At 38.6% G+C, this 27087-nt stretch overlaps 1 protein-coding gene across 1 annotated transcript in view; it reads right to left on the reverse strand.

Annotated features, from left to right (window-relative positions):
- The window catches only part of USP24 (ubiquitin specific peptidase 24), a 60507-nt gene that overhangs the window by 23300 nt on the left and 10120 nt on the right, over positions 1-27087 (reverse strand). The window contains exons 2-32 of the mRNA XM_058808927.1: positions 24807-24972; positions 23765-23832; positions 22168-22311; positions 21554-21676; positions 20637-20672; positions 19997-20062; positions 18431-18496; positions 17547-17621; positions 16687-16845; positions 15474-15588; positions 14856-14959; positions 13617-13724; positions 13061-13156; positions 12802-12963; positions 10864-10971; positions 10109-10258; positions 9301-9432; positions 8876-8987; positions 8568-8644; positions 7581-7721; positions 7377-7430; positions 7085-7200; positions 6319-6385; positions 6046-6156; positions 5568-5666; positions 5318-5488; positions 4629-4714; positions 4400-4493; positions 3981-4136; positions 1542-1639; positions 719-814 (exon numbers count right to left, since the gene is read on the reverse strand). Coding sequence (XP_058664910.1) covers positions 719-814; positions 1542-1639; positions 3981-4136; positions 4400-4493; positions 4629-4714; positions 5318-5488; positions 5568-5666; positions 6046-6156; positions 6319-6385; positions 7085-7200; positions 7377-7430; positions 7581-7721; positions 8568-8644; positions 8876-8987; positions 9301-9432; positions 10109-10258; positions 10864-10971; positions 12802-12963; positions 13061-13156; positions 13617-13724; positions 14856-14959; positions 15474-15588; positions 16687-16845; positions 17547-17621; positions 18431-18496; positions 19997-20062; positions 20637-20672; positions 21554-21676; positions 22168-22311; positions 23765-23832; positions 24807-24972 — 3356 coding nt within the window. The remainder of the gene's footprint in view (positions 1-718; positions 815-1541; positions 1640-3980; positions 4137-4399; positions 4494-4628; positions 4715-5317; positions 5489-5567; positions 5667-6045; positions 6157-6318; positions 6386-7084; positions 7201-7376; positions 7431-7580; positions 7722-8567; positions 8645-8875; positions 8988-9300; positions 9433-10108; positions 10259-10863; positions 10972-12801; positions 12964-13060; positions 13157-13616; positions 13725-14855; positions 14960-15473; positions 15589-16686; positions 16846-17546; positions 17622-18430; positions 18497-19996; positions 20063-20636; positions 20673-21553; positions 21677-22167; positions 22312-23764; positions 23833-24806; positions 24973-27087) is intronic.

Raw genomic sequence — 27087 nt, forward strand, 5'->3', positions numbered from 1 at the left:
GAGTAAAAACATCATGGGTATTGTCTGCCCAAGTGCAAAAACCTGCATGCATTCAGAGTAAAAACATCATGGGTATTGTCTGCCCAAGCAGCAGGAACCTGCATGCACAGAGTAAAAACATCATGAGCATTGTCTGCCCAAGCAGCAGGAACCTGCATGCACAGAGTAAAAACATCATGAGCATTGTCTGCCCAAGCAGCAAGAACCTGCATGCACAGAGTAAAAACATCATGGGCATTGTCTGCCCAAGCAGCAGGAACCTGCATCCACAGAGAAAAACATGGGCATTTTCAGCCCAAGCAGCAAGAACCTGCATCCACAGAGTAAAAACATCATGGGCATTGTCTGCCCAACCAGCAAGAACCTGCATCCACAGAAAAAAACATGGGCATTGTCAGCCCAAGCAGCAAGAACCTGCATGCACGGAATAAAAACATCATGAGCATTGTCTGCCCAACCAGCAAAAACCTGCATTCACAAAGTAAAAACATCATGGGCATTGTCTGCCCAAGCACCAAGAACCTGTAAAAACATCATGGGCATTGTCTGCCCAAGCACCCAGAACCTGCATGCCCAGAGTAAAAACATCAGCCTTGTATTTGAATGCTTGCAGAGTGAATGGAACAGAACTCAAAAGAGCCAATAATCTTAAATATTAAAAGCTGCATGCTAAAAGCCAAGAAAGCAGCACTTTCTCTAATGAGAAGCAGTTACATACCTTGCAAGCTGCAGGCAGATGGAATAGACTCCTTGTCTTGTTTCATAGTCCACCTCTGATGGGATGGAATCTCTCTGCATCACATTCACCACCAAACTTAAAAACAAATCGATAAGACAGAATCCATTTGGAAATGTTTCAATTAATTTGTCTCTATCTTTCCTTCCTCCTATCCACTCAGCTGAGTTCCAGTTCAAACTGACTTCTTTGGAGGCCAACATCCTCATTTTCTCCTTTTATATCTACAGATGGAAGCTTTCTGCTCCTGTTGGAAAATGCTTCAAGATCTCTCGGGCAGAGGAGTGTCATGGATAGAGTTACTAAGAGCAAAGTATACTTGATAAATCTCACACAATCAGTATTGTCAGGTCTTCCAAACCACTCACACTGTGCCTCAACTCTTAAATGAAGAGTCTGAATTTTCAAGACTAATTACAAATTCAATTTGGTTCCTACTGCATGACTTATACTGTGACTGCTGAAAATGTCCACTGGTGTCTACACAGAGTAGAATGCAATGTACACACTTCCAAATTTGAACTGAAACATTTAAATGTCAAAAACTGTCCAAGTATCAACTACTTTAGTACAAGCTACATTCCACAAGCTTATTTGTGCCTAACTTGATTTTGAGATTTAACTACATGTACTCTCTTAAATATGACAGCTACTGGACAGTGGTGAAACAGCCTTGGGTGGATTTTTTTCTGTGAAAAAGAAGCTGACAGGTGTATTAGTCTGCTGCAGTGTGGAAATAGGAAACCACACACAACTGCTAACTAAATGAAGTGCTACAAATTGAGTCAAGGTTTTGAAATCTAACCTCAAACCTCCTGCTCTGAGGAAGTTTTCACAGAAAGACTTGGCACAGTTTCTTGCCATTTCATCATCTGCAGTTGGCATCAGCTTGGAGCTCAGCACCTACAATAAACAAATAAAATAAATAAATAAATAAGCAGATGTAAACTACCATCCCTCTTAGGGTTCTTTACCTGTTGAAGTTGGAAACTGTAACAGAAAAAAAATCCACTACAAATGAAGCAATTATTAATATACTTACACAAAAATGCAGTCAGTGAGAAATCTCATATACTCAATAAATCTCAAGTATTTAGAATAACCATGGCACCTACAGATGTTTATTCTGAATCAAAGCATTCTATTGTCACTGCAGTTTATATGTTAAGGGAACAGATTAGGTACGTGGAATTTTTTGGTTCATTTTTCGTCATATTTTGGTTCATTTGGTGCTTCTTAGGAGCCCAAATTCTTCTTGGATTTTCTGGATTTTCAATTCACAGTATCCCATAAAACATCATACAAATGGCTTACTTAATAGTCACACCTTCTGAAATATAATTGTACCACTATTATTCTGGTGTTTCTCTGTAAAAGATGGCTCAGGTAATTCTAAAGGCCTTATGAACATCACCTCTCTATCATCACTCCTGTTTTAAATCAGCACGAAATTTCAGAGTGCAAATACACTCAGAAACATGGCCAGAAGGAAGTCTGTGGTCTCTGTGGGTCAGTTCTTATTTATAATCTTCTTATAATCTGTTTCACTTCACATTAAAAAAACCCAACACCCAAACAAACCAAGCCACCAAAAAACCCCCCACAGAAACCCCAAAACCGTCAACCAAAGAAACCCTGTGCCCTCCCAAAATCCCAGAAAAACCCCCCAGATATTATTCACTTTCTTGACAAGTCTCCTTGGCATGTACAGCCAAAAATGCTGCAAACAAAATACATCTCCTTCCAGGTTCCCAGATCAGAAGAATGTTTTACAGAGTTCCAGGCATGAAATCTTATCACGCCCTGGACATCTGCAACATTCAATTTTCATCTCTTTCATATGTTCTGCAAATTTCCTGTGCACATTTTTTTTCAGAAAGCAGTTCAGACTGGTTCCCATCTTTTCACCAGATCACCAGCTGAGGGGATAAAAAAGCACATACTCCTTTTCCTGAGAAAAACCATCTTCTATTTGGCTTGACTGGCGTTGAGGAACAAGTCCACTCATATAATCTCCACATCTAATCCAATTTATTACTTCTCATCCCTTGCCAGAAAAGCAAGCAATTTATTGCTTGCTTTTATTATTTTCTCTGGCACAGAAGCAGCAGATAACTGTCCCATCCTACTGCTATATAACCTGTCAGCTCAACAAGACACCCTAAACCATTTGCTTTGAGTTGTAGAACTTGTCAACATATTTCAAAGACATAATCAAGTATCTTTCACTCCAGCTGTACAGAAAAGGGGGAATCCTAAGGCAGGAGTGTGATGACAGTGTAGGAAGATGAAGAGCTAACATTAGACTGTGGAAACCTAAAGGGAAGCAACCACAAGAAAATTCCTACAGTAATCTTGGCACACACCATGAAGGAAAGAGAATAATTTTGTCTAATGTTCTGGAAGCAGTTGGTAATTGCTCCTCCAACCTCAAGTTGCTCAAATCACATTTGTCATGGGTCCTTATAAACAGTAGGACCTGCAAGTAGAACTAAACAGTGTCCAGCTTTTAGTGTGCAGGTTACTGTGTCCTACAAACAACTCCAGCTGAACTCCTGTAATCCTTAAAATCAATTATCTGAACTCTAGGGAAGAATCTTTACAGGGCCCTATCCAAAATTTTGGCTAAAGAATGTAGGAGAATGCCTGGGGCTAACAGATTTGTATATATTCCACTCTACCTGTGCAGCCTAAACACGCCAGAGGCCTCTTGGCCAAAGCCCTGCATCCTTGGATAGTGAAAATTCTTCCCAGCTGAATGCTTTGGAAAAACACTCCTCCTTAGACATAAGATGGGAGACTCACACAGTACAGGAGTTTCTGACAAATTTAATCAAGCAAAACCAATCCAACTTAAAATAGCTCCCATTAATTTTTAAAGGCCAAGTTTTTTTAATAGATATATTTTATATATACCCACACTATAAATTGTATATTCAGAAATCTAGAGATTCAAGCAGGAATTTTATCCAACCAATAAGAATTTGATGTTTCTTTGCTCCTCTCCACTTCTTCCACCTTGTAAATCACACAAAGGGCCTGGTTTCTCAGTAAAGTCTCTAAAGGAAAATTTTCTGTCCCTTTTATTCTGTGTAAAATTTACCACATGTATAAAAGCAGACTATGTCACAATATTTGCATTTTTCATAATGACCCCATCAAAGTGGACTCCTGCCCAAAACACCTAGAAATACTTAACTCTTGCTGCTCAGAAACACAGGAAAAAGCAAATTTGTTTTCTTACCTCTAAATTGTAGAGCACTCTGAACGTGGACATGCCTGGAGCAAAAGATCTGAAAAGACTTTCTAGTATTGAACTGGCACTGGGCTGATGTTGGTGTTTTGAAGACAAGGATGGGGATTTTGAAGACTGAGAACTGGATTCTGAAAGCAGTGTTTTCTAGGAAGAAAAAGCCACAGAAGAAATATTTTGAGACTCCTCTGTTTTGCTGTAATTGGGGATCCATCTCCTACAGCCCCTGTAATGACCCTCTCACCTCTGGCTGCTTGGCAGTAAGTCAATAATAAACATTGACTTAACATGAATATTATTTTGCTGTGGTTTCAAACCCTCTCTGTACAATAATCTGACGGGGAATTTAAGGAAGCTGGTAGTAAAATCCTCTTTGTGTAGCTCACCATAATCAATTATTAAATCCATACCTTCCTTCCCAGGGAATCCAGCTGATCAAGAGCCTCCTGAATAGCTGGGTCAGTGGGAATCAGGAGCAGAAGTTTCCTCACTCGCAGCGTTATCCTGAAAAGAAATCCCAAGTTATAGGCACAAAACAAGGGCTCAGCCACACTGGCCTGGTGCCTGCACACAGTGGAATATTCAAAGTGGGCACTGAGAGCAGTTCTTTAATATTTAGTTACCATTTAATCTGCTTACCTTGGCTCCTCCAGGTTGGCAAGCTGGTAAAGCATATCAAACACATTGCACACGAGAGCCATGACGACTCCAGGGAGGGATTTCTCCTGAGAATTGAGCAGAAGTACAAAGGTCTTTTTCTCCCTTCTCTGTTACATGTAAATTTAACAAAGCTCTTCACTGAAGCAAATGGCCCAGATGCCAACCTGACCCACAAAAATCCCAGCTACTTTCTAGGCTGAGACAATATTTAGATAATTTCATTTCCCTTTTAACAGCCTATTTTTGAAATCAGCTGTTATGAAAAGCAAAATACAAAGCAGATCAAGAGTGCTCTGAACATGCCAGTTGATGCTTCTTAGTTTACTTCACTTTCACTTTTACTGCAGCTTTTTAGTAGCGAAAATGTGGAAATCTCTACCCTCAACAAACACAATCTGAAAATTAAACCAGATGGGTCCTATTTGTTTAAAAGTTCCTGCAGAGATGAATCAACACCAAGCAGGCTACCATAGGTGACAGAGTACAGATTATAAAATCCAACCTGCATGCTCAAGGCACTTGTGTATTTAGATAATCTGTTTCAATTGCAGTTTGAAAGCAAAACCAGATTACTAAAGATTGGAAGATGTTACTGGAGCTTCTACTCTCTCCCCCATCTATCCCTGCTTCAGGAAAAATCCGAAGGAAGGCTTCAGGTCATATTGTACCTGTTCCATTGCATAGGAAGAACTAAATACACTGCTGCTGTTGCTGGAGCTGGTTGAGGAATCTGCAGAGCTCCCTGATGGAGTTCCACTTCCTGATGTTTTTACTGTAAGGATTTGTTCATCAGAGAAGCCCAGCTGATGCAGTAGTTTCTGATCTTTGTTTACTGTTAGCTGCAAGAAAATATTTATTGTTTAGTTCTGGAAAAGACTCAATTTCATCAAGAATGGGAATTCTTTGTGGTTAACATACCAGGCTGTCATTGGCAAATATCTGTATATTTTCCACAGGTGAATTCAACATCTTTGCTATCTTCCACCTGACACTTCCTACAGTTTCATTGCTATGAGCCTGTGAAATTAAACAACACTGGTTCAGTAAGTCTGCTCGAGCAGTAAATGCCAAGAAAAATTAAAACCTTCTGAAAGAGTCTTCCTGCACAGGGTGGTAAAAGTATTTTTTGTAAGAGTGTCAGGATAGGACAGCACAGAAATGCTCCAACACCCACAGTGAGCAAAAAAACTCATTTTTCCCATCCTGGAATTTAATGATCAAAATACATTTTGTCCACAGACACTTCCATGTACATATTTTTAACATTTTCAAGAAGAGTTTTCAAGCTGACTGGAATCTTTATAACCATGTTACTCTATTCAGTCCAGGCATAAAACCCACCAAGAATGGCTACACAACCAACAGTCCCTGGCACACACAGGCTGGGCACACCTACCTCTATGGTGAAGGTATCTTTGGTAGACTCATATGTAACATTAAGGGTTAAAAGATGTCCATGGAAAGAGGCACCATGAGGTAGAATAGTTCTGGGAACAGAGTAAAGGTCCTACAGGAAGAGAAGGATGACAGTAAACATCACTCTTGAAAACAAAGCCATTTCTGTGATGGTGGGTAACCAGGATTGCATGTTTAAATAACTTTTACTGGTTTTTAATAAAATTCCAAGTTGTGTTCTTAGCCTTGCCTTATAGGAAATGAAACATCTTACCTCTATTGTTATCACATAACGCTCTGCCAACAGCAGCAGCCTCTCAATTATTACCAGTTTAGTTGACCTAAAGATAAACATTGAAAACAAGAGTAACTTGTCTCGCAGATTCATTTCCAATGCCCACGGGTAACTACCCTGAATTGTCTGGTTTTAAAGGCACCTCCTGAAACTTGGGGTTAATTCAGCAGAAATGAACTAGGAAGAGAGGCTCATGTTGTACTGCTTGAGATGTTGCCAGCTCCAGAGGAAGATTCATGTTTCTAAAGGTCCCACCCTATGCCCCTATATTTAAGTTACACATACTCAGGTATAACTAAATTAAGCTTGAGGTTGAAAAAACAACCTTTTCTCTCCTAATTTAAGAAGAACCACACCCACTGCCTCAGAAATATTACATGATTAATAGGCTGGTAATAACCTGCAGGGTTTTTTGTTTTGTTTTGGTTGGTTGGTTTTGATTTTTGGGGGGCTGGAGGCAGGGTGGTTTTGTGTTTTTTTGGTTTTGACCTGTTGTTTTGGGTTTTTTTTATATCTATTTGGCTTTGGTTTTCTTTGTTTCCTTGTTGTTTTGTTTTTAAACCCAGTTTTCTCAAAAATCTCTGGAACTCCCATTGCATAGCAATTGGAATATTCAGTTGAGGAAGAACCATCAGAATTTACAACTACCAATTACTGAGATTTTAAATTAGCACTCAAAATCTTGTGGGAAGCAGCTGGGAGCAAATGTCTATTTTGTTCTTTATTCCTTGAGAGGCTGGCCTACCTGTAAGGAGACTGAACTGATGTTGCCACAGTAGGCATGGCAGTTGCTGTGAGCATTTTTGTAGCTCTGGTGACAGCGTGTGTTAATGTTGGACCGCCGAGCGCAGAGCTGGCTGCCTGCAACACAGAGCAGAGCAAGAGACAGTCAGGATGGCCTGGAAAGCTCAGAGGACAAAAAATATTTGTGGAAAGAATATTTTTCTTTAAATGGAATTATCATAGACAAGTATTCTTATTCTAAGAAACAGAATTAAAAGGATGTAGGCACGAGAATAATAAAATTTGTCCTTTACCTCTAATCGTGTGTAGCAATCAGCAATGAATTTCTTGTGCAGTGAAACTGAATCCTAAAGATAAAATGTACAAATTAATTAGAACTTACACTAAAATCATGGGAGTTACCCATAAACTGACAGAACCCAACAAATCACACAGCTGAACATGCAGAGTATCAGGACTTCATGAATGTCAAAGGACATTTATGTACATATGCCTACCTTTTTCAATCTGGGAGTTAGATTAATATAGCTGTAATTTATTATCAGTTGAATAGCTTCATTGGCAATTTCTTCATCTGGTGACTCCATTGCAATTTTCCAAATGAAATCCATTCCTATTAATTCCAGTTTTTCTACGCTCTACACAAGGAAGAACAACAGTAAAACACGACTGGATTTCTTACAAAAGAACCACAAGAACAAAAGTGTTGGAAAAGCACCTTTTAATCAAAACTTAAAAATTTTCTTTTCCAACATGCTGCCAAACTTTGGCACTGTGCAAAGTTATACCAACTGCTGCACATTTGTGTATTTATACAAGAAAAAAATATGTTTACTGATAGATAAACAAGTTCCAAAGAACAATTTCAGTCAAGCCAACTGAAAAATTAAAAAATTTAAAAGCATGGAGAAATTTAATCTAGAATGGAATTAGTTTCAAAAAAGTCAACATGGTAACTAACCACATAATAAACCACCACAAAACCTGCTGTGATACTTGGCAAAAAAATCCTGCATTTGAAGTAAGCTCTCTGTGATAAAGATCTAAAATGCCTACAGAAAACTCCTTAACATATAACCATTAATTTAACAAAACCACTGAAGGCTCAGAGTACAAAATTATAGTAGGTTAGAATTTAAATATGATAAGTCTAACTCCCATGCAAAGAAGAAAAATAAAAAATAATTTAAAAAAAGACTTTCACTGCTAGGAACAAGAAAAAAATTACAGACTAGAATCCATGATTATTTTCAAAAAATAGTTCACCCTTCCTCCTGCAAAGTTTTACAAGCTACAAACCAGCTTTCAATTGCTGAACTGTCAAGATTTTAGCTTCAGAATTTAACAATGTTAATGCTACAAGGACATTCTGGTCCTTAATACAAACATGTCAAACTGCTGCTACTCAATCCTTGTCTCACCTCCTCCTGTCCCTAAGAGGACACAGGCAGGACACAGGAACAAACTTGCCAGAGCAAACTCACCAGCTGAGTTCCTTGCCTCTTCAGCCGATGGTCACACAGGTTCACATTTTCAAAGAATGTTTTAAATAAACTAAAACCTGAAATGAAAAAAGGCGCAGATTTTTTATGCTGGTCAGGCTTAGTTTCTCTGTTTAAAAAGCAGTTATCAAATACAGGAGATGAACTTTTCCATCTAAAAGCTCAAAATGATAGATCCCTTTATTACACTGATTTGTAGAACTGCTTAGATGGTTGATTTGAAGGCTTAGGAAGCAAATTTCTGGTATATATTTCAACTCCAAATCTGTTCACCAAATCCATTTTCTTACCATTCATAGTAATTTCATATGATTCCAGTTTAAGAATTTTCTCTTTGAAGAGCTGTTGCTGCACATCACTCTCCAGATCATGCTGCCCTTTTGTAAACCACTCAAAGCACATCTGTGAATGAAAGGCAGACATAAATTTACCCCATTGTCACATCAAATATTTTAGTTTTATACAGCAAACTATGTCAGATACCACAGTAACTCATATTGCAGAAGTTTTATCTACAGCAAGAGGTTCAAAATTCTCATCTCATGGTAACCTCACATGTTATAGAGGCTTCTGTAGCCTACACAAAGCATGAAATGCATGACTAGTATGTGTTTGCTACTCACACTCCACATGTCTCAACAAACACACATGCTGCTCATGATCCATTAAAATTCCTTCTGCAACCACAGAAACCAACTTTTCAAGTTTTTCTTACCTCTCGGTCCAACTCACAAACATCCTGGCCAGTTACAAGGCATTCCCAGATCTCCCTGGCACGATTCCAGCCCAAATAAAGGGTGGCTTCTTGCAGAAAAAATGCCAAAAATTTTAGATGTGCCTCCAAATACTGAGAAAGAGGAAACAAAAACTCAAGCTTAAGACTTTTTTCTCTGAAACAAGTACTCTGAACATTCTATTTTTTTTTTTTGTTTTTGCAAATTTAGCTGTCAAACAAGAGCACACTTTGAAAAGCCTAGAAACAGAAACTGTTTATGAGATTTATTTCTATTTTAAACATACTTTGTGGCTTTGCTTCTAAAAGCAAACACTGAAGTCTCCTTGGATTTGCTCTTACTTTGCTGGTGGTGGTGATATTATTTGACACTAAATCAAAACTAGTGTGGAAAAGATAATTATCAAAGGATTAGCAAAAATCTGCTATTTTTGTGTGTGGCTTCTATGTGCTAATTAGCAAATCTGTTGCAGGTATTAAAAGCTTCACAACACACTCAAGGGTATCACCTCTACCAGCAACTGAAGCTGGTGAAGAAGCTGGAAACTGCACAGGCTTAGCAACCACAGATCCTAGGATGGGGAGATCTACTTTTCACCAGGTAGAAATTTTGCTAAGGAATTTTGTAATTTTGGGTCATGTTTACAGAACTTTATTCTGTATTATTCTATATAATAACAAGGGTACAACAAGCCTTCATATACAAGTAGTAGAACTATAAATAAAAGCTAGATTAATTATTCACTAGTGAATTTCAAAAATGAAGTAAGAAGGTAAAGAAATGCGGTACCTCCCGGTAGGTGTATCGGCCATCCACCAGTGTTGCTCCCACCAGCCCTCCTGGGCCTGCCACAGATGCAGCCAAACGGTGACAGGATATCAAGCTTCCTGTCACCAACTTCACTATTTCGAAGTTTTTCTTTAAATCTTGAATAATGCTCTTGGCAATAAAAGAAAAGAGAGGAAAGATGTTTTTAAAGCGATGGTTAAACAGGGATGTGCGTGCAGCAATTTGCTCTTCTACAGACACACATCTCTAACCAGAAGGAGTCATGTACCCCCACTCAGAGTCAGCTGTTCCCTTACCAAGCACCCAACCCCCCTAAATGTTGGTGTTTTCAGTTTGTGCTGAAACACAAGTGCTGCAAATTGCAAAGTCCCACACCTCCACACAGCCACTCTACAGCACTCGACTGCTGGTAGTTTAGTCTGTTTTCAATGTCAATTCAATTACAAAGCAGTTGTCTAAACATTAGCCATTGTTCATTTCTTAACACAAACATGCCTGTTAATTATTCTACAAAAAGCTGAGAATAAAACAAATTAGTCCTGACACAGCAAACAGATTTATACATGCACAAACATACACTCACAAAGGGACAGCACAGCACCTCTACTCCAACAGCTTGTTTATGCTACATCACTAAACTACTTTTAAAATTGTTTATTAGCTAATTATTTTTTTCTAAATTCAAACTTCCATGTTTGGCTGAGCTACACAGACACAACAAAAGTTTCAACAATCTTGCCAGCATATAGCCTTACCTTGTCTTGTTTTTGGTAAGTTTGCTTAATAAACGACCGCGTGATTTCGTGGAGCTGACGCAGGGCTGGCACCACCCACACAAACTGGGGATTATTGTGCTGGGACGACTGGTAGCAGGAAAGGTAAAAACAATTACACATCTGGTATGTGCTCAACAACAGATTAACCTTCCTCTCAGACTCCTGGAAGCCTAATGATATCTGTTAAGGCTGCTGTTTCAAAAGAACAGCTACCACATCTGCTGGCTTCAGATACTTGTTCCTCCTCTCTTTTCAAACACACTCAAAGTGCCCTTCTTCACTTTCTACAAGAAGTCCCTTGATAAACACATATGCCATTTTGCTATCCCTATTATTAAGCCCAAAGTGCCAGCTCCTTGCTAGAGAACATGCAAATTAAGTAGCCAAAAAGAGCTCAGTTGCACCAGGGAGAGATGATAACCACCACCTTCCTCAATTATGGGAGATTAAACAGGTCTAAAAGGGCATAAAAGGGCAAATCCAGCCAAATGGTGTCACTGCTAAAGGAAGAGCAATAGAAGAAAGCATTTCAAATACTACTGAGGCTTAAGAGACAAGAAATTTCTGATTGGTGCTGCAAGCAGCTCCCTGATAGGAAGCAAAGGATACTTAAGCTGCATTTTGAAAGAGATCCTACAAAGAATAACCCTCCTACCTCATTTTTAGAACTGCTCATCACTTTTCTGGGAGGCTTCATTTTCTGTAAAGTTTGACCACACAGACCAGCACTGAGGTTGCTTGTTCAGAGAAGTGGCGTCTGGTTTAAGCACTGACAACACCCAAATACCACCTACATACTCAGAGAGGCTGAAGGAACCTAACCATAACAGAGCTCTCCACTGAAGACTCCCTCACAAATTTGAGAAAGCTGCCCTGACATTACATTCCCTCCCAGTTTATGTCTTCATTTCCCTAATGAAGGGAAATAAGAACACCATGCATCTTAGAAGTCTGCTGTATGCTTACCCCAATCCCTTCTAGTTTACAATCACAGCTTTTGTAATGTTTCCCACTGCAGCACCTATGTAAAAGCCCTTGCCAGAATATAATTAAAAGGAATGAGATTAAGAAAGCATAAGAGAAGATCCAAAAGAAAAAAATAAACCCTACAACTTTCAGATATTGAGAACCCAAGATTTGAAATTCATATTCATGAACACACACAGAAGTGTGATCAATATCAAGAACCAACATACTATACCTCCTAAACATCTAAAATCCTCTACAGATGCTGCAACACAGACAAAACCTAATTTATCATTAAAGAAATGAACAATGAAGTACAAGCCTTTTTCTCTATTTACAGCATACTTCAAGCTGAAAAAAGAAGACAAGAGCATTCCTGCAGGCCTGAAGAAAAACTGCCTGCTATGTGAACAGTGCAGGAGAGAATATATGCAGTCTTTTAAGCCATGCACATCTCTGCTGCTGCCAGGAAACAGTACAGGCAGCTTTGGGAATGGCTTCTTTAGGTTACAGGAAAAGAGTTAAGTATTTTACTAAAATACAAAACTACTACAATTGAAATATTGATTTGCATTTTGAGACTTAATGGTCATGCCAGAACACATGCTTTACTCAAAATAAACTAATCTAGGCTTTCACATGAAAGGGACAGTTAAAATACTGACATACCTTTACAGTGGTTCCATTTGCAAATTCTAACCTTGGGCCCATCCTGGTAGTTTCCCATAAACTGATCACTCCTTGTGCTGAAAATTTGCTTAAAACAAAGGCAAGAGACTTACTATGAGTCTCATGATCAACAAAGTGGCTCACACAAAGCCTACCCCTCTCGAGGACTCCCCAAGGTAAGAACTTACAGATGGGACACACAGTTTGTGCATCTTGAAAGAAAAGGGCAACATCGAGGCTAGATAAGATATCATTTTGGAAAAGATAAAATAATAAACCAACCCTCTTGATATCCTCTATGCATTTGATGATGTAGCTCCTTTTGATTGCCTCTTTCACTGCATAAGCATCACTGAGGATTGTCAGGTGTTCCTCCAAGGCCTGCTGGATAAGACTACACGGTAACGTTGGAAGATGAGCCAGCTCCCAAAGTACCTCCAGAACCTGCAGGAAGAAGGGCCAGGATAGTCAGAACCTAGGGAGTACAGAGGCTACTCTACATTTAACAAATCAGAAATCCAAAGGAAAACCATCCCCTTGCCTTGCCAGTGGTTGTTTCCACTCGCGCTTCTCGGCCAATGCGCCCAATGAGGCTCAGCAGCTTCTGCCTCACTCGGTCACTCTCTGTCTCCCAGCTCTGCACAGCAAAGAAATCAATGTTAGAGCATATTATCAGGTGTTACATCTCAAGTGTACACAAAAATACAATCCACAATTGCTTTACTGCAGGAAAATCAAAATACAAACAAGTATGTTTCCACTGTAAGTATTTCCTTATTTCTGTTGCTGGGAGTTACAGCACTAATTTGCTCAACACTTTTTAAAATACCATTAGAGATTAAATATAATAATAAAATCTCACTTAAGGTCCCTTAGGACTGGCTATCTAATGTACTTAAAATCCAAGTCAATTAGCAAAACAGTAGCAGATTAGGCTTCTGGGTTAACATAAAAGTTAAGTGGTTTTTAATAGCAAATTTTACATTTATATAGAAAATACAAATGTATTCAAGGTATTTGCCTTTCATTAGGCTGGATGCACAAGCACATCTCATCAATTCTGTTCCTAAGGAATTTAAATCCATGTGAAAACTTACCTTTTGGATTAGAACAAATAAATGATTGAGCTGGTCAGAGCTAAACTTCACAGCAGCTGCAGCAATAATGGTGTGTATGTTCTCAATCACAGTGGAAGATTGTCCTGACTGAAAAGGAGGAAAACACAAGAAGGTAGGTCTTCAACTCACACAAGCCAGAGAAAAAACTTCATGTAAGCATTATCCTAGCATTATTCACATTAATGAGTGAGAATAGCAGCTTTTGACGTGGTAGAAACACAAGTTCAGAGTAAACTGTCTGTGCTCCTCATTTCCCTGGCTGAGAAGTCTTTGGAATTATTTCTAAAGCAGGAAACTACAAGTCTGCCATCATTACAGCAGCTTTAAGCTGCTGCAGTGGCAGCAGTACAAACATCACCTTTTCTATTGCTTGGTGAGGTTCACATGTGAGGTGTTGAATCTTTGAAACTCTTCCAGGCTTTACTCAAAAATGAGCAATACAAAATCTCCTCCCACACGCATGGGAGCACCATGGTAACAACAGCCAGAGAGGGGGAGGAAGTATTGCTTTTTATTAAAGAATAAAAGTGAGGGAGCTAGAAACACATTTCAACTTTGCTAAGCATTAAAGCCTTGCGACCATGCCACACAAACTGCAGACCTGACAGTGTTCAATGAGTTTAGTCTAAAATATCAACATTTGCACAGAGAAGAAAACCATTTCCTGCAGTGGAAGATTAGTTTCTTGTCAAAGTTTCCATGTGTCACTTACATAAACACTCAAACCACCTTCCCCACACAGAAATAAACTGAATATCCTTAAAGTGAAGGCCAAAAGATGGCCTGTCAGTCAATTATGTGTCTGTACAGGAAGGTAAATAAGAATGGAGCCCACTCTCTTTAAAGTCACACTCTGACTTTAAATCCATACCTCCAGCCACAAACATTAATATCTTAGTTTGGTCTAACAAATATTCCTGTCACCTGTTTCAGGATGACAACCTCTTATGCCAAGTCAAATACTTTTGCAGTTCCTTAACACTTGTTGCAAAGAACTGAACTTCTTTACAGGATTTAGCAGCTGTGATACAAGAAATTGCCACAACAATTGATTTTACATGGTAAAGGAAGAAGTAGAAGGAAATCTTTGCATTAATTATACTGCTAAAATCTCAACACTTCCACACTGCAATAGAGATGTATAGATTATTTTTAAAAATCCCTTAATTTGAATGTTTGTTTATAAGGCAGTCTAAAAGCCTAGTCTTGATTGCTTACCTGAATTTTCCAAATTTTAGTGAGCTCATCTAAAGATAATTTGCTGCCCAGCAGTTCAATAATTCCCTTTATACGATCACAGTATTGTGCTTGGTCTATATTACCTGTGAAACAAAGAAAAGCAACTCAATGAATACATTTCAAACAATATTAAATACATTAATTTTATAGAAAAGAACTAATTATTTTAAAAGAGAGAACAAAGCTATCTTCATTTGGAAGGTCTTTCTTTACTGTTACAGACAAGTATTAGTACAAAGAAAAAGAACAAGGCTGTTTCCATTTTTATTTTGTTTTGCTTCATACATCTGATAGTACTCCTACAGAATGTTACTACTTGAGGAGAAAAACACCTCTTTTCTCTCTTTTTTTAGAGGCTAACAACATAAAAACTTTGAGTAAAAAACCCCAAGTACAGCAGAAGACATCTGCACAGATGTCTAACAGAGGACAAGATGATAGTTACAGAATTTGCAGGATTTTACTCTATTTTGGAGACAACAAAACCCTTGAACTCTGGTTAATAGTGCTCATTAAAGTGTATTGAAAGGGGGAGATGAGATTTTAAAATTTAAGTCATTTAAAGCATGTGCCAAAAGGCTTTGGGAGAGTTCTTACCTTCCAGAGCAATTGACAGGACTGAATTCTCCACGAGCCAATTCAGCAGTCGGTCTGTGTCTATTGCATTCTTCACTGACTTGGACACAGTGCTGTCTTCTATTAATTTTGTTACCTAAAAATTGCAAAATGTAAGATTTAAAAAAAAAATTCCCACTTGCATCACACATACAGAGAATGAAACCTATTAAAAAAGGCTCATGACAAAGCTTAAGTGCGAATCCTGCAATATTTTGAGTACAGAAGGTGTTTGGGATTTTTTAGGTTGGTTGTTTTTTGCATGGTGTTGGTTTTTTAACTTTTTGGTTTTGTTTTTTAGTAAGTTGTTTAAAGGCAAATTCCTAACCAGAAACACCATGTCATCAGTCTCTGATGCAGCAGAATCTTATTCTCAGTCTGACATAGAAAAGCTGGCCTGTGCTGCCAGGTATCTTTCTACAGATATGCCAGAAGTAGGTTATCTCAGGCTTCTGCTTGTTACACTCAGATCAGTGTCCTACTTTTTATCCAATACTGAACTGATACAGGCTCCTCACTTGAGGGAGAAAAAGCACATTTCTGCTAAAATCTTCAAAAGCTGCATTTTTTATAAATTCACCACGGATACACAGCATTTATGATTAAGAACCAAATAGCAATGAGTTTAACATCTCAATAGTCTCATAAGTAGAGAAGGAAAAAAGCAGCAAAGATGGACTCTGAAACACTACCGTGTCCACATACAACTGTAATAAAAAATACAATATAAAACAGTACAATTATGTAGTGTAATGACATGATATGAGAGGACTGAAACATCAATATAGGTTGTAAGTCCCATTTGGTTTTTTTTTCGGTTTCCTCTCAGTGAAAGAAGAAAAATGGGATATACCTCAGGATGCTCAGCATTATCCCAGAGTGAATATTTAATGAATAGCATAGACCACTGCTCATAAATCAATCTAAAATTACATTTCTTAGAATAGTGCACTTCTCAAACTGTGTCTAACCCGGAGGCCTTGCAGTGGCTACTGATGCTATAAACAACTCCTGTTATATTAACTTGTTTCGGTGTTTATTTTGAACCGAGCTTTTGCTAAGGCAACACAACTTACAAGGAGATATTGCATCACCTCTTTACTTAAGGCTGTGGTTTCAGTGGCTTATTAACAACCCATCCTACCCAAACCCATGCTCATGTGCACACACAGAGCCAGACAAAAAGCCAACCTACCTCTTTGAGGGAGTTCATTTTTGCACTGAAGTGGGGGGATTTCAACATGCGCAGCAGAATGTCCAGCCGCAAGTCATCGACCGCCGTGACCAGGTCAGGCTGGAAGCGCATACACAGCAGTTTGATCCCAGACAGGAGCTCAGGGATACTCACCAGCCTCTGTTTGAAACAAAACAACAAAAAAGGGACAAACAGAGCCATTGGTACTTTTGCTATTCTGCTACGGTTCACAAAGAATAACCAGACTAATTAACCAAACAGACTGGTTAATCAAAACACAATGCCTGGTAGAAATGAAAGTATTGCTTGTACAGTAGAAATTTTAAGATAATGAAACTTCTGGTTAAAGCTTTAGATTTGGTAAATTGCTCTCCTTTGGTTCAACAATCTATGAATACTTCCTTGTTTAAAATTAACTATTTATAACTAAGCAAAAAGTCAATACAATTTAATAGAACTGAATGCCAAATTCAGGGCAATGCAGGAAGTAGCCATAAGTTACACAAGACATTTTGCTACCAAATTCTCAGAAGCTATTGCAGCAGTAATATGAATTTAACAGACTGCAGGTCCGTAAATATCTTTGAGTCAGAGAAGCTGCTGCACAAGGGGACCAAGAAAACAAAAAATTTGATAGCAACAGCAGAAAAATATTTAAGAAAGGGTCATAAACTGGATAGTTACTGAAAAGGGTATTGAATGGAATTGGATAAATGCATTTTCACTATGTCATTCAGTCAGAATTCAGAACAAGCTGTATTCCTGCCAGTGAGAAGAAAGCTATTGTTCTAATTTACACTGACAGCATTTCCAAGACACGCAGGAAGTTCTTCCTAAATATTTAATATGTAAAACATTACCTTGTCTTTCAAGTCCTTCTCTTCTACATTCTGTACATATTTAATCATTTTATGAATGACTGGATCCAGCATGGGCTAAAGAATGTGAGAAAAGGCATGACAATCATTTTAATGCTTCCTGAAATCAATTGCATTACTCGAAAGACGTGACTGCAGCAAAAGGAAATACTTAGCTGAAAGCTCACCACTGCCTTAGAGATAAAGCAACACCTACAACAAAGATAAAGCTATCCTGGTAGCTATGTCCAGGAAAATAAAAAGCAATTAAGAGTAAGAACCCATTTCAGACCACTGTAATGCAGATTTTCAAATACAGATAGACCAACTGACCTCTAAAAACACATCAGTTATTAGCTGCATGTATCTCTCTTACTCCCAGGGGCTTCTAAACTACATCCTCTGCAAATAAAGTCTTTCAGTCACTTAAGTCAACAGTTCTTGGTGGTGAGGGCAGGAGTGAAGCCTGGAGTACACTTGCACATACAAAGAGATCCTGGTGAATTATTTTCCTGTACCACAATTTTTGCAGTGTAAACTCTCCTATCCATGTCCTTCATCTCAGCCAGAAAGTTAAACTGAAAGCAAAATTCATCCTTCAGGCTAGATTCTTTCCCCACATGGCTTCTACTGCTGAAGCTTACTAATGGCAGTGGTAAATCCTCTCACTGCTGCAGATGTAGATACATGACTACAGATAATTGCTTGGAAAATGAATCTGAACATTGTCTGAGCCCTTTACTCATCACCTCAGTGTGCTCAAAATGGTTCTTGTACTTTCTGCAACGTGAGGTTTGAAGGCTTTTCAAATTAGTCACCAGTTGCACACCAACACAGTTGGAAATTAATTTTCAGTCCTCTTACAAGTCATAACAAAGACATTTTACCTGTACTACTGAAGAGTTAAGATACTCTGCACAAACTCCAAATGGTTGAACTAATGCAGAGATTGCCTGAAAAAAAGACAGCAAGTATTTAGGTGCATATTTAAGGAACCTTTTCATAGTAATCTATAGCTTAAAAGGCAAATAAAGGTGAACAAGTATAATTTATATTATGTATTTCCAGTCACTTGCTATGATTGTTTTTGGTGTGCAAGTCCTTTACAACAACACATGGTTTCAGAAAGATTTACTCTATGGCACACAGTGGAGTATGTGCTATGTATTATATATGGCATACAGTATGTGTTACATATTTTTGTCTGAAATAAAAAATGCCTTCCCAGTTTTCTCTAATCTTGGTCCTCTCATCACTCTGTTCAGTGTTCTCTGACAGATCCTGTTTCAGTCACAGAAATAAACAGACGGAAAGGAACATATCACATTTTGCTTGCTCTCTACAGCAATCAAAAGTGTGAATGCAAAATTTAAGGTTAAAGCCATATGGCAAATTTCTTTCCCAAAGCAATACGTGGGAGAAAGCTTTTGTAAATGTGTCATATACATGTCAAGATCTCTTCAATGCATGATTTTAAAGTGGTATCTATCGTCAAGAAATTAAATGTATAAAAGCATTTGTTTGCCAATAAATAATATCAAAATCAGTTTCTTTTCACACTGGATCAAGAATTGTGGAACTGAGTGTGCAGCAATGCAATCCAAGGCCCAGATTAATGACACTGACCCAGATTTCCTTCCTAAGCAAGCAATTATTAATCATTAAACAAAGTCAAGTCAAAGTTTCTATTACAGAACTGGCATGTATATCAAGGTTTTCCTTATTCTTCTGTCAAGCTCATATATGAATCTATCTCAATACAAAGCAGAAAATATCAACACCCCAAGAAAAGAAGTTGAATTCCCTCCAAGTGCCATGTCACTGGAAGCAGACTGATTTTATACTGGGGGACAAGGTTCCAGATGACATAGTTTTCCTTTAGCCTCCTCATTCTCCAAAGCTTGAAAGAATTGGAAGTCTCCTGACTATAGGTTAGGAAGCTAAAACTAACCAAGTTAGACTTCATCACCAAAAATAGCTTAGCTCCATTGAACCACTCAGTTTTAAGACACTGCTCTTGAAAAGTTGTTTAGGATTAGACACTGTCTGTCTTCCTAAGGATTTTTTCCTTAATGGTGATTTCTATAATAAATGACAGAAGTCAATTCTCTTGCAGCTAAATGCAGCTATGGGTACAGTAAACAGAAAACCAGGGACATACTGGTGAGCATACAACAAAACTACTTTGATTGATGTCTAACCAGAAGGCTGAATGCTAGCAGCAAGGTACACTAATTTCTCCTCTTCTCTGTGAAGTCTTAATTGCTCTTCAGTCAGGATTCTTATGTACAACCTCACCTGACCTCCAGCCTGACAGCACTTCTCCAGGGCTCTGTGGGAGTGCTGCTCTGGTACCAAAGAAAAGGTGAAAGCACTGCCAAAAGGGACACTGCTGGTTCTGCATGAAAGGTAAAATGCAAAGGGAGAAGTCTCATGACAGAAGATGGACTTACCCCAAGTTCAATATCTTCAGAATTGAGTTTGGACTGAATTGCTGAAAATCCACCCAACTCCGCAAACTGAAATAAAATAATCAGTGTTACACAGTGAATTACAGTATTTTATCTTTTAAATAAAAGATTATAGAAAATATTCCACTGACACTCCCTGAGATGCCAAAAAGTGTCCTTTACCATGGAACATCCCATCCAAACAAAGCTCTATATTTTCATGGAAATGCAGGGACACACTGGGGAATGCAATGCAATTATACACGACAGCAGGGTAAGCATCAAGCTAGAAACTCTGTCCTGAGTAAAAATGGACAGAGGGAAGAAAGGTAGACCACACACAGTAACAGCTGACTGGACTGGCAGTTTTGCCTGGGGGACCTTTGATTGAGCCTCAGCTGGGCTCTCAAATTCCTCTAGTCATAGATACCATATTAAGGTAAAGGTGCTCAGGGGAGAAGGCAGCAACTCAACAAGCTACATTTTACAAGGCAGGATTAAAATATCACACTATTTTTTTTGTGGTTGTCAGAAAAGTGATGAGTGAAAAAACAAGGGCAAGGTAATGGTGGGGAGAAGAAATTACCCCTGAAGACCAATGAATTCAAGTGACAAACAACAATTCTAGTTTACATTTACCTACCCTGTTTACCAGATCCACCAGCCACCCATGAGGCTCCTTGAACAATAAGAATAGGAACAAATTAGCAGCTGCAACATCAATGCTAAACATTTGTCTTCTGAAACAGACATTTGGACACACGTTCAGCACATCAACCCACGCCTCAAATGGATGCACTATTACACAAATAAAGCAGGGTTTGTAACAGCTCCTGTATTAAGTGTAGCTGGAGCTCTGGTTGGTTCTCATGAGCATCATCCTGTTTTGGACTCTTCCTGACATCACTGCCCATGTGCTGTGGCAACAGATCACATTGTGGCTGCTGACTCACAAGCAACTGTATTTATAGCACTGTAGCAGTGTGGAACATTACTTCCCCAAAGCAGCAGATGTAGAATTTTCTTTCTACAGCCACAAACTTGTTTCCTGAAGGAGAAATCAACTCCATGATGCTGTTTTGTCCCACCCATCTGGAACAACTGTGACAAGATAATGCAAACCTCAAAAACTGCCTCCTTGCCAGTGTGTTTGAGTTGAAGATATTTTATCCTTGGCTGTCAGAAAAGCCTGCATTCTCTACTAGAACTAGACACTTGGAGTTATCCTGGTCATTTCACACTCAACAACCAAACAGATGTCAGTCCTTAAATACACAGACCCACCCGTTGTGTGCTTCATGTCTAAAGCAAAACACAGATTGTTGTGCTACTTTAGACATAAAAGTTCACCCATTTCTAAATGCAGCCTCTAACAGAGAATTGGAACAACTTGAGAGCACAAATTAATGTCTACAGACAAACACACACTCCACATCTATTCGCAGTAATTCTTGGTGACATATTTAAACTTTGTCTTACAAATACCTACTACACAAACAATCTTATCTGAGACAAAGACATCCACCCTACAATTAGTTTTTAGGGCATGGCCATGCTTACCTTCTGAAAGGTGGATATGGGTGAGACAGCATGCATGTTGCCCTCCCCAAAGACTTCTGCCCAGTTTCTCTGGCACACCTTCATTCGGTTCTTGAAATGATATTCATTGTCGGGATTGAATGCCTTCAAAGAAAAGCCCAAGGCAATGAACAGGTGCCTTATGCCACTTTCAAAACTTATCTTGATAATTGTTTTAGCTGAGCATTCTCCTGGCTGACAGTTAAAGACCTAGCAAAAAATAAAGCTGGATACAAGCCCCCTGCTTCCACCTCTCAGTTCTCAACATACAAAGCATTTTGAAGCCTTTATATATCCAATAACCACGTGAGCCAGAGGTCCATAAAACAGAGAACTGAACTCAAAGTATTAGTTTTAAAAAATAAGCAGCAAAGTGACAAAAAAGTGATATTGTTTTTTAAACTGCTGGTTTTCAGAAGTTTTGAACAGCACCCACTCCTTTGAATTGCATACTAGATGCAAAATACCTGCAGCAAACAATGGCTGCAGATTTTAAGACAATGAACTACAACTTAAACAGCTGGAAAAAGCATCGGCTGCATAAATACAAGATGCCAAATACCCAGATATTAAAACTGCATCAGAGGGTGAAATACCATTGTAAGCACACCAAGCAGGCCCACAGGGATGGGATCTTGTTTTACTCTCTCTGCAACCAGGTCCACCAGCAGCATGAGCATGTTGTAGATTCCTTCATGGATTTCAGTTCCCCACTTGTGAACAGCACTGGATGTCAACAGCTAACAAGCAAAAAAAAAGGCAATTTTTTTAAAGTTGGAGCACAATCACAAACAAGGACAAATTTATCAACTCCTGTGACTCTTTTTTCAGAATAAATGTTTCCTTGGAATGCACTCATCACAATCTGGTGTGGTTCTCAGATGTTCTTTCTGCACTAATGGCTTAAGAGTTAACTCAATTTGTAATTTTGCAGAAGAACCAGAAGAACACCTTAAATCACAGTTTATGACAGAAAATAAAATCTATCTAAGCATTTTCCATTTGCATGCACTAGGAGAGATTGTAACCTTTGCAAAGAACAACCACTATGAAATGAATCTGTCTGCAGATTGAACACACAACTATTAAATCTTGAAACAGGCAGCCATAAAGCTGCACTGATTCAGCTGAGGTAACCATTTACCTATTCACACTTTTTGAGCAGCTTCTATTGGAAAACATAGCACATGCAGCAGGAGAAAGAGGTATTTAATGCTGCTCCCACCTACTGAAACATATTCTTTAAATCTGGTTTCATGGTTGTTTATAAAGGACACTTGGCTGCCATCTGCAAATTCATTTAATTTCTGCTGTGTCTGAACAGAAGCAGATAAAATTAATAGCTTAAATACAATAACTTTTTGTAACATTAATAGAGTTTCTTGTAAATATTTCAGCAAATTGTAATTCAGCACATCCTGAACTTACATTTCTACAGACTATCCTTTTGGAGGAACAATCTACATTGTTTATTTCATATGCAAAAAACATCAAGTGATGTTAAACTACTGTATGTAAGATTAGTACTCTGATAATAATATGGAAAAAGAACTTTTCCCTTAAATTTCTGCCTTCCTTACATGAAGTTATACTTTCAGTATTTTAACACTAGGACAAAGTAACTTTTTAAAGGGTATGTATGTGTTTTTATACATATGGACTAAATACTAGGCAGGAAATTCAGGCAGTACCTAAAGTGGATGGAATAGTAGGAAGTCAATTAGTTTGGGGAACTATATAAAGCAAATTCAAAACAGCCCAGAGAAACACAGGGCATTGAGAACTGAGGTGAAAGACAAAATTCCAAATGGATTGTGAAAAGAATTTAGCAATCCTCTGAAGAAATAACAGAAAGAATAGTTAATGGAAATTTGACCATGAACTTGCCACCAGTGGACATATCCAAGGGTCTTTAAACCTCTCTTTGGGCTCTGTTAATTACTATAGGGCTCTTCATTTAAGAGAAGAAAAAAAAAAGAAAAAAGCTAAGTGCTACAGTTGGCTAGAGTTACAAAATTGGAACCCTGTATGACTTAAATTTAAATTTCTGTGATTTTAATCTAGGAAAATATTTTGAGTGTGATTTTAATCTAAGAGCCCATTCAGCAGTTGCCTGAAGTCTGGATTACAAAAGACTATTTCCACCATGAACAACACAGTGAAACATTGAATTGGCCTACTGTACCTACTTACCTTTTTAAATGCTTCAGGCATGCATCTGTCCATAAACCTCTTGCAATTCTCATCAGAATCAGAAAGACCTTTACAGAAAAGAGAGTTCTTTTTAACAGTACTTTAAAAAAATTACTTTTTAAGATGACCTCAGAGACCTTGTGGCAAATTTGAGGGAACACCAACCCAAATTAGCAGTAGCAAAAGTGCTACTGTTCCTTCATAACTAGCGTGCTTTTAAAGCCACAAAAAGCATGATTTGAGAGAACCTGCCTTTCAGAACTAAGAATTAATTTCCCAATACCTTTTACAGGTTTTTCAAGCATTATTAGCACCATAAGTAACTTGTAAACTTCAGAGTTTACAATTCATACATTACTGATGCTTCACAGCCTCCCACCAACAGTAAATTAAAGCACAGCCTTTTAACACAGATTGCAAACAGAGAAGCAAAAACCAGAACCACTTAACAACTTCTGTTCTTCCACGAGATTACAACATTCCTTTAGTCTGCCATCAGGCATGGCTGAAAATCTATCTTGTACTCTCATTATACACCAGTTGTTGGGTGTGGTGCCTCCCTAACACTCTTAACCCCAGCCAAAGTACTGAATAAGAAGAGTCAAATTCAGATGTAATGCAATATAAGCACTTCACTCATACAAAGTGAAAAGCAACCACTTAGACAAGAATGGTACAGCAGGGACTGAAATGACAGCTTGCTTTTATTAATGGAAAACACCCAGCACAAGGAAAAAAAAGTCAGTAATTTAGCTCTGAAAAGATGTAATTCCCACAATTATTAGGACATAAAGAAACATGTGTGCCACTTTTTGAAAAAAAGTTAAGCAAACATTACTTTAGAGAGAAAGGAAAGAGATCAATGATGTTTTTACAGCACTGTGTAGAACAGTTCACTGTTAAACACTTTCCCAGACATGTGATTGTTGTGCAGGGTGCAAGAAAACAGCAGCAAGATTAAAGTGAAACACACAACTGCCCAACATTTTGTCTGTGACACCCTCTGAACAAATAATCTGTGCAATTGTGAAAGGGAACTTACCCAGTCTGGCCAGGTAGGTGGATGCAATTAGGCACTTGCCTAGAGACTCCTCCCTCTTGTAGGGTATGGACCAGTGATCTGTCAAAACTCTGCTCTCCAGCTCATACAAGTTGGTTGTTGGAAACTCAATCCCTTCACCAGAGCAATTCCCATTTTCATCATTTTTCTGCAGGTGGAAAAAAAAAGTTCAAGGGAACCAGTTTCCTAGACACATTAAAGGGTTTAGAAAAGGCAGCTGTGCTTGTAACAAGCATGTCAAATTCTCAACCCTGAGGCTGCTTGTGTTTTTCAAAGCAGAATTGAATATTTCAATTTGAATTGAAGGGATTACATACCTGGATGTATTTCATGGAGGTGATAAGTACCATGTTTACATAACTAATTGCTAACTAATTGCCAATTTAAGCAGCAAATCTTGTTCCATAGCATATCAGATCCTAGAGCCAGGTGATAAGTACTTCCAGTCCCTGGGAGACTGTAAAGTACAAATTTTGATCTCCATAGATCTGCACATTAATTCTCTGTTCAACAACTCCTGTAGAATATGGGAATAGTTTACTCTAAGGGAAATCCATTTCACTCCATCACACTAGAAATACAGGATACTGTTTCAGTACATCAAGATTTTCTTTTACTAAAGAAAAACCTACATCAAATATAGTTGTCCAACAAGGTAATGTAATTATCCTTCTCCTGAAGTCATAATGAGTTACTGGCAAATATTCTGGAAGCTAAGAGGGAAAAGGCAAGCAGGTGACTGCAGCTAAGCTTTACAGGTTTCCTTGCTAGGGGCACTAAAGAGCAGCTATTCCTGTGTACAGGACACAGAATTACCCCCTGCTCTCCTCCAAGTGCCATATGAGGTAACTGCCCCAGCAGCGCCAAAGAAAGAGTAGACAAGTTATTCATTTATTTTCTTTTGTTTATTTTTTAACCTCCCATAGATGCCAGGTACCCAATGTGTCAAAGAGTTCACATGGACTACCTTTCCCTGCCTCCACAAGAGCAGGCAAAGCCAGCAGGAGAAAGGACAGAATGTCTGGGTCAGGCCTGGCAGCGAGCAGGAGCCACTGTCAGAGACAGTGGAAAACAAGAGCAGTGATGGTAACAAGATCCCACTGAGAAAGAAGCCAGGCACATGGAGGGAGGAAGGACAAGCAGGAAACACATTCCAAACTAAAAACCAGACAGTGTCAGCAAAGTGAGTGGAACAACTAGAAAGGAATAAACTAAAAGAACTGAACTCTGGAGGAGATGGTATACCAAGAACAAAATCAACGTATGCACACAAGTGTGCTTCCAGCTCTCTCACTGCATTTGCTATTTGTAGGATTAGACCTGTTTTTAAAAAGTAAATGTGTCATTCACTTTCATAATGGTTCAAAACTATTAAGCCAAGGGAACAGCAATTGTGCAGAGCTTAACCTTTAAAGTTCACGGACAGCACGTGGGCTGGACTTGCTAACGTTCTGCAGAGCAGCAGGACAATTTATAGGAGCAGAACACTGCTCAGAAAAAACCACATATTGGTGCTTGGGAAATAAAGAGCTGCCTTTCTCCAACCCCCTACTAAACACTTTGTGCCCAGTTTGTCTTTATGGGAGGTTGTACTTTAGCAGACCTGAATATCAGCTTCAGAAACTGTGGTCACCTGATCCAGCACTGATTATGGGTGCCTGATGTAATTCCCATCTAGCAAATCACACCCTGTTTAAATACTTCAGGTTTTGGAGGAGGGTTGTTTGAAGGTCTACATGAAAAGACACTGAAATTATTTAGAAGCATTTTTTAGAAATTAAACAGTTAATTATAAAGCTTCTGTAAAGAACACCCATGCAGAAAACAAAACCATTTCCTACAGAAAACAAGTGTGCAGTTACAAAGAAAGTGCTCACAGTAACAGAGCAGGAATGAACTTTTAGTATAAAAAAAGCAGACCGAGTATAACTTCAACACCCAATTGCTGGGTGTTCAAGGACTACAGTTCAGCCTCCACTTGTAGCCAAGGAAAGCAACATTTCAACAAATGTTACAGAAACAGAGCAACAGTTGCTTCATTCCCTGGAGGAAAGCATCCACATTAAATAAACGCTGCGACAGCAACTGGCATCTAAAGAGGTGCAGAACAGCAATGCAGACCCCTTCAACTGGAGATGAAAAACTCCACTTCTTGCTCTGCTTTCCCATCTGCATCCCAGCAATGCTGTTCATTAGTTGCCTGTTTCCACACAAGTGATTGCCAGGGTCCGCAACACAGAAATTCACATGAAAAGTGAAATAA

The sequence above is a fragment of the Ammospiza caudacuta genome, chromosome 7 (genome assembly GCF_027887145.1).
Source record: "Ammospiza caudacuta isolate bAmmCau1 chromosome 7, bAmmCau1.pri, whole genome shotgun sequence".
NCBI lineage: Eukaryota > Metazoa > Chordata > Aves > Passeriformes > Passerellidae > Ammospiza > Ammospiza caudacuta.